At 35.5% G+C, this 16970-nt stretch overlaps 1 protein-coding gene across 2 annotated transcripts; it reads right to left on the reverse strand.

The window, feature by feature from the left end:
• Positions 1-2664: 2664 nt before the first annotated feature.
• On the reverse strand, positions 2665-16379 carry LOC139136580 (MFS-type transporter SLC18B1-like). Of its 2 annotated transcripts, none has more exons than XM_070704332.1 (14): positions 16208-16379; positions 14578-14650; positions 12082-12391; positions 11579-11674; positions 11135-11208; positions 10781-10937; positions 10239-10307; positions 8436-8526; positions 8127-8275; positions 7615-7719; positions 5297-5388; positions 4954-5046; positions 4266-4337; positions 2665-3908 (listed from the first exon to the last, which is right to left on the reverse strand). In XM_070704332.1, exons 3-14 carry the CDS (start codon positions 12361-12363, stop codon positions 3659-3661), a joined length of 1530 nt encoding a protein of 509 aa, XP_070560433.1. In that variant the 5' UTR covers positions 12364-12391; positions 14578-14650; positions 16208-16379; the 3' UTR covers positions 2665-3658. The 2 variants fall into 2 exon arrangements, with proteins under 2 accessions (XP_070560433.1, XP_070560432.1); XM_070704331.1 differs by having other exon boundaries at positions 14578-14690; positions 16208-16345.
• Positions 16380-16970: the final 591 nt, after the last annotated feature.

The raw sequence follows: 16970 nt of genomic DNA on the forward strand, positions 1-16970 counted from the left end.
AGCATTTTTTCTCATTTAATTTTGCAAAATATCGGCGACTACCTCAATATTTCAAGATAACTCTTTCTTTCAAATCGTTTCCTGGAGTTTCAGAGTCATATGAACGAAAATGAGTGAAAGTTTTAGACAGGAAAATCGGGCGTCAGCCATGTTTAATGTTTACAGTACAATCAGAAGTTTTAATATGTGGAGGAAATAACTAACAAACACCGTTCATGATGCCCGCCCTCTAGAGGCAGACCTTCCTATATGAAATACCACATTTGATGCTTGTGGAAAGCTTGACCGCACAAAGGAGCATTTTAACTTCTAGAAAATGACAAATTGAATAAGAAGGTATTCTGAAAATGTCAAATACTGAGGAAAAATGCGCAAATATTCAAAATAAACAGGTTAACTGACTGGTCAGCCATAAAAAACAATGAAAATGTTTATGATTAAAAGTTTTTGAGATGTGCACATTTTAACAAATACAGAAATTATTATGATTATAAATATAAGACCAAACTATTTTTTCAGGGATGGGATAGGTTGGAAATGAGGGGTGAGAGACAAAGGCACTCCTATTGCTGCATGTGGATGCAGCCCCACCATTCCATTGACAGCATACTTATTCACTGTGTTGTGTTCAAGTTCAATATGTACTGACTGTCATACAAGGATAACATAATCAAATCAAATCAAATCAAATCAAATTAGGAAAGGATCAATGCTGTTGTGTTGATTTTGCTGAACATGGCTGATTTTAATATTTTGCCTTATATATTTGGTATCAAGCAAAGGCATATTTTGAAGTAAAGTCAAAATTAATACTACATTGCTGACAATATATGTTACCGTTTCTGCATGAACTTTTCTTTTTTAAATTGTAGTATATTAGTACTTCAACAGATTAACAGTTATCGTGATGTCAACCCATAATTTTACATCACAAAGACTGTAATTCTGCCAATTTTTTTAATTTTTCAGTCATTTCATAAATTTTGCACTGCACAAGATGATTGAACAAATTGTAATGTTTGAATTTGTAAACTCAAAGAATAAAAATCCTTTGGTCACAGATCAAATTATTTTTTTAAAGGAAATTTACTTTTAAACACTTTTTGCATATATTTTTACACGGTCACGTATTTCAAGGAAAATATGCCTATTAAAAACAGTAATTTCTTCACTTTTAATTTTTTTTCAATACTATGACAATTATCAGCCATGAGGTTTAACAAACACAAGACCAGATAAGCGTTTTCATCATTTCCATAGGACTCTTTGGAAATTCCATTAAAAACAGTTAAAAGTGACTTAAAATGTTCACTTGGTATACATTTAATTTACAGATGCCAGGTTATGTATTTCACATACACTCAGGTCAGCAGGGAAGTGTGTCATTAGTATTTTGGACTGTTAATTCTTATTTCTGAATTATTTAACTTTTTTCCACACTGAACTATCTTTAGGCAGTTTATACTGTAGCTTAGAGTTTTTTTGCTTGATGTATTTAATCATCTTTTGGGTTCTTTGGGTCCATATCCCACCTCATGCTCCTACATCATTAACAATTTGCCAACAACTCCATGCCAACAACCAATTACCTGACCTGGCCACACATTAGAGAAGGTACAGCGTCATTGACGGTATTTTTTCTTGAATCGATATGTTAATTTGACAGTTTGGCTCGACAAACATTTTTGAAGGTACTACAGAAATGGTAAAAGTTTGTATGGGAAAGGTAGACGATCGTATTACATATCAATACCATTAATCGAGGAAAGGCGTTTCAAAACATGCTCGAGACCGTTCTTTTAATTATCGAGGATGAAAATCGGGAATCAACGTTCATTATCGACCGATATGTTACATAATTTAATTGAGGTGGTTTTCATTGTTTTAGGTAAAAGGAATTTCCGATTTTCACAAAATAAATTTGTTATAACTTAATTTCGCTACCAATCATAGAGGTGAAAGAACAATAAAATAGGATGGGTAGTTAAGATTTTGAGAGTACAGTACTGATGTGTTGGTGTCTCTCGAGGCGCTTCTTAAACTTAACAAAGCTCCTACTGCGTGATGCAACAATGTATATTATTGTCTGAATGCATGGATTTATGTGCCCGAGAGCAGGTGACAATTTGCCCAATGCCAGGAGGGCAAATTGTCTCCTGCTGCGAGGGCACATAAACCCATGTATTCAGGCAATAATATTTTTATTACATGCCTCTTAAAAGTTAACGCTACATGACATTTAGTTACATGCAGGGCATTCTCAAACAATTTTACCATTATCGACCTGCATCGAACAAATTTTAACGAAAGTCAAAATTGCAGTGCGCACGTGAATATTTTACACCTAGCGTTAAGCGTCTACTTTGCCGTCGAAAACTTCGGAGGGCTTCACTGGACCGGGTAACCATGGAAACCGGTCAATACATAGTTCACCGGACCGTTAACTTCCCGGATATTCCTATTCAAATCAATGCGCTGATTTTGCACTCACATCGAGGCATGTAATAACGAGGTTCACATAACGACTGAATATATTTCTGGTCGGTCATTGTATGGTGGTGCATGCAAAGAAGCTGAAGTGTGACTCTTTGTTTTATCGGCCTATCCTGAAGAATTGGAGAAGTTACTTGACTTAGGTTATTTGATGTTACATACCGCATTATAGGTTATTTCAATAACAAGATATTATCTTTTATTACCTGTTTCATGATATATATCTGTGCTATGTATCCAAAACATTCTATCACAACTCACCATGACTAGCAACTGTAAATGCTGCCCTTGCAAGGTCGTCGTTTTCGTTCCGCACATTTGTATTTTAATACTGTCTCATATGGTATCAATGATTAAGTCTAGACTGTTTTTGAAAATATATAGAACTCAATTTAAAGTTGAAGGTATAAAAATCAACGACGTAAGAATCCAATGTCTGTCAGAATGATTCTTCTCCCGAATAAAAAGCACGTGATGTGTTCTAAGACAGCAATACAATGGTTGCAAATAAACCGATGTGCGCAAACGCAAATGTATGCGCACATCGATTTGTTTGTACCATGGTCCGTTCGAATTCCGGGTTTAAGCTATTGGCGTTTTGCTAGCATCATCTCTGATATATATGCAGGTTAGGTTTCCTTGCAGCAATATATACAACACGATTGCAACTAATTTTGGATAATTGGATGGTGAAGTAATGTCGATTTAATCTACAAATGTTATCTCATCTGCTTTTCTTTTTATATTACACACTTGTTTTTACGAGTAATTTGCGATATTGCAACATTCAGCTATATGGCACCTAATACTTTTGAGAAATTTGCAAAAATGAAAATCCAATTATCCCAAATTAGTTCCAATGGTGTTATACATGGATGATGTTACACGTTTACTTATTTGCTAGCGTTGAAAAGTTCATCTGAATCTTTGTTTCGAGTTATCGTGATACAGTATCCGATTTACAAACGACGCAACTGAGAAACGTTGGGAAAATGACTAAAGTACAAAGTTGTATCCCTGATGTCTCCCAAACAATTCAAAAGAACCTTATGACGGCACATCATGACTACCTTGTATGATGTACAGGAAGAAATATTTATTTACAATTAAAATTGTATCAGTCATTATAGTGGGATATAGATACAAAAAATGCTATAATTGTTCATTACTCAGTGTATAGTGGGAAATCTCCATTGAGCGGTAACTTCTCGTTAGCTATATCGTTTATTTGTGCTGACCCGTTCATTTCAACGTCTTCTCGATCCATAGATCTTTCACTACACATGGATTCTCTGGTCATATTGGCACCATAGATGATGCATGTACCAATACAAGTAAAACCAGCTATTGTTGTTGTCCAGCCGAATCCATAAAACTGATAGAACGAACCGCCCAGAAATGGTCCAAGTACCGTTCTGCAAATACCACATCAAAATGCAAATTGGATAAACTAAAACATTTTCTTAGCAGAGGAATTTGGTGTGAAGATTACGCCTGCCCTTCACTGTATCTTATTTGCAAACTCAGCGACCAGAACCTGACAGATCACAAAACAATCGATGCAACGATCATTGTCGCCATCAGTAACGATGACCAAATCTACAGATGCAATCCTTAACGTTGACACTGCACTTTGGTAGACTTGTTACCACTATCATTTGGCGAGAAGATGACGAGTTCAATGTAAATATATTGGAATTATGGAAAGTAGGATGTTAAATAGAAGTACGTATTTTGATCACAAATACTTATCAACAAATATTTTAGCTTACCCGATGGAAAACGCAGTATAATATACCCCCGATACCATGGCACTATGAGATAAATGTTCTTTAAGACCGGATCTACATTAATTAACGAAAATAAGAGTGCGGTGTCGGTTTTATATCACCATTGTTATGACTAAGGGAATAGTTAGCAATGTTACCATACAATAATGTCATATGTTCTTCTTTGCCAGCATATTCCTCAAACTTCAAAGACGAACAAATTGTGTGGTGTTGAATTTACAGCAACTGACAAGCTACTTTGAGAAGGAGGTTTGTTTTTGTGATTCGACTCTGAGATTTTAAATTGTGTTTCTCTGCATATATGTATTTGGAATAAGAGTGAACTGGCATGCTGTAGCATCTTATGTCAGTTTTGATTTAATATCCAAATTTCAAATAATTATATCCATGTTATCCATCCCGCACTGCTTATGAACTTTTCGAATTTTAGTTAAACAACTCGACCCAAAATCTAATCAGAACTGCTTTCTGATTACTCTCCATACAGGTTTTCTTGTGTTCATTAGTGTATCAAAAAGGAATATCAAGTACCATTCAACGATTATAAACACACTTAATTGGGTCTCTTAATTACTTCAAGGTTACAAAAGTAACATATGTAATCTCGATAGTAGCGATATGAACTGCTCCCATTGTTACTAGTGGCATACTTGAAGTTAATTTTACTCACTTTGCTTTGTTCATGATCTCGACAATGGTAATGACCCCAACAGAATTACCGATCCCAGTCAAGAAAAGAGAAAGACCAAGAAGCCATAAGGTTCTGATTTGAAAAAAAGTATTCACGTTATCATTTTGCAGAGAAAAGGAGGAAACAATGAAATGAATTGTATCGACGTACCACCAGATTTGGTCTTTGTGTAAAATAAGATATAGTTGTAGCTGTTTGTGATAATTCTGATGTAGAGCGGTAACGATATCATTCAATTATACTTTTCAAAACTACATTTTCTTTTAAAATGTAAATAACAGTCTCTCTCAGATTGACAATAACTTGTAATTAAAACACTTACGGTACTATGTGAAACCATGGACAAGGTCCCACAAAGAAGACAGGTATGGTTAATAGGACAAGGCCGAACATAATGACCCATCTCAAAGATTTCTGAAGAGAAAGACATTTTAAATTACATTTTAATATTTAATCATTCGACACAAAATTTCAGCAGAATACAAGCTCTTGCATCCAAAGCATGCCAGGAGTTGAGAACATCAATGTGGGATATACTTGTTATCATACTCTGTATTATTGCGCGAGCGAAATATATTTTACTTTGACGAATGCTCATTGGTTTTGCTGTCCCCGAGCCGAGTCGCACGTATTATTAACGAATGGGCGGTCGCGTACTGTATAACTGAAACTTTAGAGCGAGCTGACGACACACTTCAAAGTGAACAGGTTTGTGCACTCTATGGCCATGTTTTGATAACACAGGAAAGAAGCAATAAAATATTCTTTACCCCTTTTGAAACAAGAATAACATATGTTATGAAAGAAAAATGGTAAGGACGCCTAAATAAAATCCTAAATTATGCATTAGTTTAGGTTTGAAACTATTTGTCTTTGACAAATAATATGTTTGAAAAAGACAAAACTGTCATGTTGTTTTGCATCAGTATTTTCATTCTCTGTGAAGAGGCTGGAAAGGTAATAGTTGGCTTTAGTTGTTTAACTGAGAATAGTTTGCTTTCATGAAATTTTCCGAAATTTGCCGGCCCCATTTGGCCTGTTTAAGTGGGGACTTGAGCTATGTAATCCGGGGTATTTTTTTATCCTAGTGAAAGGATAGACATTTTTTTTATGGAATACGTTTGGCAGGACATATTTCATGTCACATGGATAAGTACGACGGTCATAATTGTTTTGAAGCCAGCAAAACTTTTAAGGGACTGGCCAGATTCTTTAACGGGGTGGATTATATTTTGCCGACGTCAAAAAGTGGCTGACCCGCCAACTTTCGAAAACAGGGTGATCTATCCCCCGCGCGCGACAAAAATAAATGTGTCTAGTTATATATATATATATATATATATATATATATATATATATATATATATATATATATATATATATATATATATATATATATATATATATATATATTTTATATATATATATATATATATATATATATATATATATATATATATATATATATATGGGATATATTTTAAACTTTCAGTCATTTCTAAAGTTTGAATACAGTATTTTGAATGAGCTGTGAATGTATTCCACGCTTTTTATGCATAACCAGATGTCCAGAACTGTTGTAAAAAAATGTGATTGTGAAATATTAGTGCATGTTGCTTTTTAATACTGAATTCTCAGAGAAAAGACAGAAAAGTATCAAGAACTTGTCATGTTTTTCATATGAACTGCAGATTTCATAATGATTAGTACACTTTGCAAAACAGACTTTCAATTTAACGACATCAAGACATTTCTGACATATGTATCTGATATATTAAAGTATCACGCCTGAAAGGCACGCCGAAAAATATTACATCCAGATATCTCTGACATATATATATCTGATATATGACAGTCATGCGGCTGAAAGGCATGCTGAAAAATATGTTTGATATTTTAAAGTAACGCGCCCGAAGGGCGCGCTGAAAAATTTTAAACATACAGATATCTCTGATATATACATGTATATGTCTGATATATTAAAGTTTCGCGCTTGGAGGGGGCTCTGAAAAATATGTCTTATTGTTATTAGAGTTACGCACCCGAAAGGCGCGCCAAAAATGGAACTGAATGATGAAATTTGTGGCTGGCACGATGCATTTTTAGGCAAGTATAAGTTCGTGTCGAAATTCAAAAACACAATGACCCTCCCACTATTGGGCATTTCAAAAAACATGATACCCCCTATGACCAAAGTAAAAAAACAGGGTGACCCCATGACCCACCGCCCCCCCCCCTGCCGAAGAAACTGACCGGTCCCTAAGTTACACATTAGAACATGTAGGTCACTTGCAATAATTCTAAAAGTGTTTATCAAATATACAGCTGCTTTCCCTTGGTGCATACTGATGATTGGGAAGGTTCTATTGTGTTGAGTCAGCAAAGATGAGAGGATCGATCAGCAAGTTTATGAAGGCCTCCAAGCAGGGTCTTTGCTCATACAATGATTCAACGTTTGAAAAACACCATCATCCTGGCAGTCTGTCCCTTGTAAATTTTCTCAGCGGCATTACATGAAGTTGAATCACATAGGGCATGCCTTTCCTGTTCAATTGTTTGGAGATTACAAGACATCTTATTCTGATAGTACTTCGTTGTCATTCTTTTCACCTAATTCATATCTGCGTGAGGCAGACTCACCGGTTTGTTGCCGACAATCCAACCCCATAACGGAGATCCGATACAATAACCCAACGTCAGCAACGAGAACATGGCACCTTCGATAGATTTACTTCGAATCAGAAACTGGAAGAGCCAAACGAAGTTTGTATGACTATGCCAGTAGTTTAATGACACGAGGAGTTTGTATGTTGTAGAACTTGAAACATTTTGAAATTAAAAACAAACACTATAAAACTTCACACATTTGAGGTGAATGGGAATGATTAAGGTAAGGGTTAATTAAGGCTTTCAAAGATTGCACTGGGGAAACAGACTGATAAACTTCATTCTTTTGGTTCTTTATATCAGCATAGTGGGGCACATTGAAACCAGAGGCAAGAAACCTGCTTTGAGACAACACACTAATTACATTATTTTGATAATAAAAATTCAAATCCCGGATAAATCATAATGGAATTACCTCGCTGACAAGAGCGATCCGATTTTCTAAATCTCTAAATGAATGTTAAAATGTCAATGGATGTACTTACCTCAGTAGCTAGATAAATTGCAAGTATTGGCATGAGAAATGAATAGATAAATGCTGTGGTCATTGTTACCAATGCCGGAACTATAACTGCTGGTGCCTTTCTCACTAATGTTATAATCGATGATGTATCCCTCTTTTTCTTCGAAGAATCTGAAATTATAAAATACGCCACAGTTTTCAACAATCTACAGATTTAGTGATAATTTAGAAAAGGCTAACTCGTAAGTTATTTGCCATTGAAATTTGACGAAACTATCTTTAATGCCTTCAATATTTTGGCAGTGTTATTTATTCACACAAAGCTACTTACCAAACTCTATGTTGATAACGCAGTAGTTAATTGGTACAGTCAATAGAAGACAGCCTCCAACCACGCAGAACGGTAGTCCATATCCTCCCACCTGAATGTTCAAATTAACATGACAGTGTTGACAACTCGTAGCTGCAATTTAAGTACAACTGAAGCTATACAGTGATAGTTTCGATGACACATGAGTTGTACTTTCTCCTGTGACTAAGTCACATGAATATACACCTGTGAATCAGACTAGTATTAATCCGTGGCATTTCAGGCCAACCGAATTTTCAAAATCAAAGAAATATCGTCAAATTTCTTCTTCCTGTAATTTCGTTTTAGGGTTTGCATATCCAAAATTGGATATTACATGAAACTCAGTGCATTACGCCGCCAGCTTATATTTGATGATGATATATTAGAGAACTAAACGCGTATTGGCTCGAAATTCAGGACATATGCATTGTTCGCATGAAACAAATGAGAAGATGCAAAGACCTCCGCTTGCAGTATGCCTGGAATATCGAAATTTAGTGCAGAACAGGAAGTTTGATTTGTCTTTTTTCATGTTCGGTGTTGATTTTGACCTCACCTCTTTGCAATCTAAGTACTCAGACAATTTTCTTACTCCATAAGGTGGACCAAGTTCTTGCACTACATTGGCGACATGATAGGGTCAGATTCACGACAAATGCCATGCTTAGCGCATGATCTTCTGACGCTGCGCTCTGACAAGTCTCTTATGTCGGGATAAAGACTTTGGATATAGCTGCTGATATATTTGTAACTTTTGCCGGATTCAAGAAGTTCCTTTAAGTAACTATCGTCGACTGACAGCCGTTCTAGATCCATAGCTGTCCTTGTGCCAGACCATAGACAATGAGAAACACTCTCTCTCTCAGGTCAGCCTCAGGCCGAGTAAACAATGTCTCAGTCTCGACACTACAGTTTTACCAGAAAGTATCACATCGACAGAAAGAAGCGGGCTTTTTAGGCATCAGTTGAGAAAATGTAGACAGTAGAGGCGCGGTGCGGATCATCACTAAAATGCAAAGTAGGTCGGGCCAAAACCAACATTAAAAATTGCATATCCGAAATAAGGGGCTGCATGTCAAACTGCTATATTCCATTTAGTTGGGTCCATAAGACAGAACACGTCACACAAGAGCGACTACTTCATGCGGAATATTGTTATTCAGCACTCATAAACATCAACAAATGTTTTCTCTTTCCAAACTAGAAAAAATGCCTGGCCGCAAAATGTATCGCGCACCTCGCACAATTTTAATTTTCGAATTCGTTAACAAATGCGCAGCGATTTATTTAAAAACTGCTTTAAAACATAATTTCCTTAGGACCGAAATCCGTAACAAAATGCAATTTAAACATAATTTACCATGTCTTCTGTGATTTTCACATCAAAATATGGTTGTCCTAAACATGCCACGGACTACTATTTCATAATTGAGACAACCAATAAAATGCTAGTGTTTCGCAATGTTTACATCAATTTAAAAAGAAACACATATGAATAAACAGTCCCAATATTTCATGAATACTATTTTTGATTGTCTGCTCGTTCAGGATTAAATGCAGTGCTTAATCTCAAACATGTTTTGATAAACTTCCACGAATGGTATAGTTGTAATATATTTTAATAACGAATATTCTTCCCTCGTCCGTATGGATGAAAGTTTGATGTGCAAACGGATTATTTTACACATACAAGTATGTATTTTATTAGCAAATACATGTCCTGAATATCCATAATGAATGCCGTGGATTATATTTTCAAAACTATAAAGTGAAGTATCTTACATCATAGAGAATTCCGCCGATTAATGGTCCGCTTGTCATGCCAGCACCCATGAACATGTTTGTAGTTCCCTATTGGGAGTAAGAAAATGATGCTAATTGGTAAACAAACAATTCTTTTATTCGTTGTCCATTTTACCAGGTAACCACTTTAACTTGAATTGTAAAGCTGTAACTAATTTTCAAAGCCTTAAAGTATGTTTACAGATCGCCAAAATTATATTAATGGCGATGCCCAATGCAAAACATAATAATGGCATAAATTAAACCTACGTAGGATCTACTCGGCAATTGCACAAAGACTATGCAATTAACGCCGAAAGCAACATGTTGAAATGGGGCCACGTGGCGCTTAATTAAAGCCAGAATTCAGACCCGCCTTCACTATAGCTTCGTCATACTTGAACAAAAAACATCAAACACTTCTTTTGACATCCACATTATACTTGGTCGTTCTACTCGATTTTAATTGAATCTTTTCTCTTGCATTCACGGCCTTTTGGTATTTTCATTACGTAGAGAGTGATGATATTTGGTCAACTCACAAAGATTTTGCTCTGTACACTTTTTGGAAACTGATGAAATATAATGGCTACAGCTGCATTTAGACCGAGTATGGCAAATAATGCTTCTGTCATCCGAAGTAAGCACACAATGATGATGAATAACAATGTCTTTTCGTTGTCAATTTTGTCCAAGAATCTGGAATAATATACAAAAAGTAAATCAGTCAGACTTTGGTCGAATTTGAGCGAATTCTATCAAGTAGCTATAGACTAATGCATAAAAAGCAATATGTTTGCCTATTTGAGAAATGTGTAGTCTCTCACAACAGAAAAATGAATCACAAATCCATACTAAACTTCAACTAAAGAAGGCGTTGAAAAGTTAACACTTACCCATACGATATCAGAGTAAAGCTGGCACCAAACATTCCAAATACATATCCGCTACGGCCACCTATTTTAGGAATCTAAAGAGAGCATAATTACATTTGTTGACTTGTAACGTATTATGGGAGGCATTGGTAACGCCTTCAGTAACATTAAGCTAAGAGAACTACCGGTAGACTGTACGAAACTGTAATATTATTACTACAGAAAATACTTTAAACTCGTTATTCTAGACTGGTTTGTGAGAAACAGTCAGTTCGAATTTATTTTCTGCTTTTCAACCGCTACAACTCAGTAAATGTTAGTATAGCTGCAGCATATCAGCATTAAGTATCATTGAATATGAAAATCTTTCAGACGATAATGAAATTATTTATTCATGAATATACAATGAAAATGCTGTATCATAACAGGAAATAATGGATACATGTTGTAAAGACCATATCTTACAATTATACCCGAAAGTGATGATTGTACAGTTGCCGCTAATGCGTAAGAACTCATAATTAATCCTATTTCGGCACCTGTTACGCCATGTTTTAGCGCCTGTAACAGATCATAAGACAAGTTTAGGTCACGAAAGATAATAAATGTGTAATTCATTTCATAGAAACGTACTCATGTTAAAATATTATCTACATACATACATACGCATGCTTACATGTAAACGTATATTATTCCATCATTTCCTCCCTTTTACACCACCACTTCCTCATTCCCGTTAACCCTGTACTTTCCATCCAATCAAAACGCCAGTTAATTAGCATCAAACAAAACAAAAATCATAAAAAACTTGTGCAATGTTATGAGGGCAAATGATAATCATTCACTTATTATATCTGATATTTGGTTCTCTGTTTTTCAAAATATCAAATATCAATTGCTGAGCAGAAAGTGACACACCAGAATTCTCGAAAAAGTTTGCTGGTAATGTTACACAATGATTTACATACCACTCCCGGAAACAGAGGCGCGAACGTTGAGAATGCTGTGTAGTAGAAATAAGTCGTCAAAGACAGTGCTGTTAATAATACTTTTAACTCGGATGACATCATACACAAACTGGCAGTTTCCTCTTCTCCAGTAAGAAGGTCATCTTTTGGCAAATGCGATCCAACGCTCTCTCCATTCTCGACATGTTTCATGTCAGATAGTGTGTTGGCAGTATCACTGGTTTGCGATAAGTCACTGTCTTGGTTAGATGTGAAATCGTCAGTTTGCTCGTCTACAGTCATATTGCATAGTGCATTTACGCCTCACACTCTTATAAATAAAAAGATGAATTAATTACAAACGGTGTCTTCCACATTATTGTCAGGTTCGTTTTTTCAAACTTATGGTGTTTTAATATTAAAGGAGATTGTATGACTAACGGTAGGAGAAAATTACGGCGATTGTCGACGTCATAAATTGTCGCAGTATATTTCTTAATTATCAAATATAGATGATAGTATTTTACTCTATTCAGAAAAATGTCTCCCTAGTTAACTTATTTTTTTCTGTTGCAATTTTGGTAGTAAATGTTATTTTTTAATTAATATAGCGAATACATAGCAAATGTTGGTTTCCTTCCATTCATTTTCATTGCATAAATAAATCGTTTTGCTACCACCGTTATCATAGACAGCAATACTGCTCAAATAACTGCAATAATAGTGACACGTAGTTTCCAGACTATCGAATTTGATGTTTTGTTTAGTTTTACGCGTGTCACATCGAATACTTCTGAACGCCATATAGGTACTTTGTGCCTCGAAAGTCTAAGACTTAAACAGATGCTAACACGTTTCCCTCAGAAACGTTCAGCCATTCTCTTTACAATCAAGATTAACAATCTGAGATGCCACTGTACAAATATTTGTACCAGAAAACCTATATTCTAAATTCAAAATGGCTATTACAATTGTGATACCTCTACTGGTGGAAAATATTTGTTTAACTTTACAAAAGCAACACAGTACAATCTTTATTTACTCGTAGAACTTCAAGCCGACAAAAGTGGTAGATGAGGCGCATTCTAACTTAAATTAATGTCAAAATCATTTCATGTTTGTTGGAGGATAAAAACAATATCCTGACCATTCTCTTCCGTGGTATTGCTCAAGTAATTGGTTTGCCATAAAACTGGTTGAGTGTCGAAAATCATAAATGGAACCGCCTTTTTTTCCTTGAAAGCATGGGAGGGTTGATGCAGTATAATTAGACCTTGTGTTGATTTCACGAGCACTTTTCCAAAGAAATATATTAAAATACGCCATTCAGCCATGCAGTCTCAATCCGTGGTACATTGCGGCCAATCAATATTCAATTTCTTCATTCAAACAGAAAAAATTAGGCTCAAAATCATTTATAACGCTTCCACAGTGTTGAAGGGGTTTCCAAAAGCAGTCATTATGAGTTCGTGAAAAAATTTCCATATGAGGACGGTACTTTGCGGAAAATCATTTTTTTTCATTTCCAAACATTATTGTAAATACTGGTTATCTTTAAAGGTACGTGCCACCTTTCATTTATTTCAGATAACTCTGTGCAGTGCGCTGTTCAACTGGCTGAACTTTGAGTTGGAATCGGTGACTGCCAAGGGAAAGGTGTCGCCATGGAAAGGTCTGGTCATGGAAAGGGAAGTAGCAAAACGTTTACCGAAACTCTTTTAAAAACGCAGAGTACGTCACAAAATTTGTGATTGGTTTGGCATCCCTTCGTACAAGCGCCGTGAAATTCGCCTCACTTCTGATGACCATTCATCATGTTGCTACCTATTACTAGTATTTGGTTGGGGGGAGAAAGCATAATATTTGATAACTACCTACCTACCTCATGCAATGAAGGACCCTTGAAGGACCTCGTTGGCAAAGCATTGATAACGAAAAGGATAATTTTGTTCTATCAAGTGATATGTCAATCGCCTCCTTGTCACTTTCGGTTCAATCTGATTAGCTCTTTCAAGGTGTCCACCATATACGTCAGGGACGGGACGTCCCTTATTACTTGACCACGCTCAAAATCATATAGAAATCAAGTTTGCTTTTCAACATGGTATATGGCCATGCGGATATATAGTATACATTGAAATGCGATTTGATAAAAGGCTGTTGAAGAGTTGAAAGGGGAAAACCGAATTTTAAAATAGCTAGGATTTTCATAATATTGAATGAAGCTTGCTAAGCTGACGATTAGCAAAGTACCATCCTCACAAGGGTTTTGCCAATCTTTCACAATAATGCTACTTTTGGAAACCCCTTTATTTCGAAAAGGACCAGAAAGCAATTCATCAACAATGCGGAAACGTCAAAAGCAATTATTAGCCTAATATTGAAATGGAATGGAATGAATGATAAAAAGCATATCGACTGGCCGAAACGTACTGTGGATTGTGTTCAAGTATACATTTCAGTAAAGTTTTATCTAAGATCAATCATCAGAAAGGAATGGGGAAATTGAGAACTTACCAAATTACAGCTCGGTTGCGTATTCTTGATGTGTCGTAGACCAGGGTCTTCGTGTTGGTTTTCGTCAAAATTACTAAAATTAACAAATATCCGATGCTTTTATCTTTTATTCACTGAAAAATCAATGGAGTTCCAAGAGTCCAAATAATGCCTTGATAGAGAGGCAGATGATCTTACGACTATTAAAGTAAAAAGCAGTCTGCGGTATTTTTTATGGCTCACATGTTTTAAAAGTGCTGGTATCGCATTGACCTCGACTGAGATACGACCTGATATGAACATGCCCCTGCAAAGTGAAATGTGTTTCAATTCAATTGACATGAAGAACGTGGTTCATTGCTAATCTTCATTCACAAACAGCGCCAAAATCTAGACAAAATACTCTTCCAAACTAGGTATCTGTTTTGTTGAATCGATGTTTAGATTTGTCAATTAGAGCAAACATTTCTTAAAGTATTACAAATGTGGTAAACATTTTTACTTGAAAGAGGGGAGTCCATAGTGTTACATACTAGTAATGTGTATCTATAAGGGCTTTCAGGAATGCTTGTATGCTTTGAGTTGTAATTTTGAATTCTTGGTAATAATTTTTTGAACTTGTAGCAAATATATAGCAAATGCTTATTTCCTTTCATTCATTTTCATTGCAAAGATGAATGTTTTGCCATCATCATCATTATCATAGACAGCAATGCTGCTCAAACAGTTGCAATTATAGTAACTCAAAGTTTCTTACGAAATTTGACTCCAGGGATTATTGTTAGTTTGATTTTTTACAACCACAAGCTACAGACACTACGGGTTTGGTAATAATTTTTAAAAATCGGAAATTTATTTGTCTTATGCATGCCACGTCTAATATTTCTGAACACCCATATAAGTACTTTGTGCCTCGAGGTCAAACACTCAAACAGATGCTAGCACTTTTCCCTCGGAAGCGCTCAACTGTTCTCTTTTGAACAAGAATCCGAATCCTAAAGGGTCATCATGCAAAAGAAGGTACCAGAACACCTTCAATTTAACTATATTCGAAATACACAATGGTTACTACAATTGTAATAACTCTACTGGCAAAATATTTGTTTATCTTTCACAAATGTTATACAGTAAAATCTACACATATAGTAAAAGTTTGAGATTTCGTATATCAATCCCCAAGGTGCATTCTACCTTAAATAAATCTCAAATCATTTTGTCATTGTTGTAAGATAGATATATTCTGGTCATTTTATTCTGTGGTATTGCCATAGTAATTTTCCATTATAAAACTGGCTAAATGTCGAAAATCACAAATGGAACCGCATTTTTCTCTTGAAAGTATGGGAGGGTCAATGCACTATAAATATACATTTAAAGTGTATTGATTTCACGAAGGCTTTTCAAAAGAAATGTTTTCACACACACGACGCCATTCAGCCATGCAGTGAGTTTGAATCCAATCGAGAATACCGAATTAGCTGTGTGTACCTTGTAAAATGATAGATGATAAAATGATAGATGTCTTATGTTCCTTAAAAGTTTCCCCGATTTGCTAATTTGATCGCAGTCGTAAAGTTCTCGAGTACACATTTCAATAAAGTTTTATTTAAAGATCAATGATAGCAACGGAAAAGAGAGATTGAGAACTTACCGAATGACAACTGGTTTGCGTATTCGTGGTGTGTCGTAGACCAGCGTCTTTGCCTTAGTCAAAATTACTGCCGATGTCAAATATCCAATGATTTTATCTTGGAGTTGTATCTTACTTGTCGCTTGATAGAGAGGCGAATGGTCTTACGCCTATTAAAGGGACCGCCAGTCTGTGATATTTTTCTATGGCTCATGTGTTTAAAAATGCTGGTATCGCACTGACCTCGACTGAGAAACGACCTGAAATGAACTGGCCTCTACAATCTGTCCTGTTTTTTTATTTGATTGACATGAAAAACTCGGTTCTTTCCTCCTCATTTACACTTTACTGACATCGCCAAAATCTAGACAAAATACTCTTCCAAATTACCGACATCCAATTAGATATGTTTCTTAATTAAATCGATAATCAAATTTGTCAATTAAGGCAAATATATCTGACAGTTCTACATGTGTGGGAAACTTTACATTTTGAAAGAAGGGAGTTTATCGTGTTACATAATAGTAATGTGTATCTAAGAAGGTCTTTCAGGAATACGTTCTCATATGCTTTACGATGCAATTTTGAATTCTTGCCATCATCAGTATCATGGACACCAATACTGCTCAAATAATTGCAATAATATAGTGACGCGTAATTTCAAGGTATCGCATTTGACTGCAGGGATTATGGGTATTTTGATGTTTATATAACCACTAGCGACAGACACTATGAGCTTGTTAATTATTTTTTTAAATCAGTTTTTTGCTTTATCTTTTTTTGC

Source organism: Ptychodera flava, chromosome 7, assembly GCF_041260155.1.
Source record: "Ptychodera flava strain L36383 chromosome 7, AS_Pfla_20210202, whole genome shotgun sequence".
NCBI lineage: Eukaryota > Metazoa > Hemichordata > Enteropneusta > Ptychoderidae > Ptychodera > Ptychodera flava.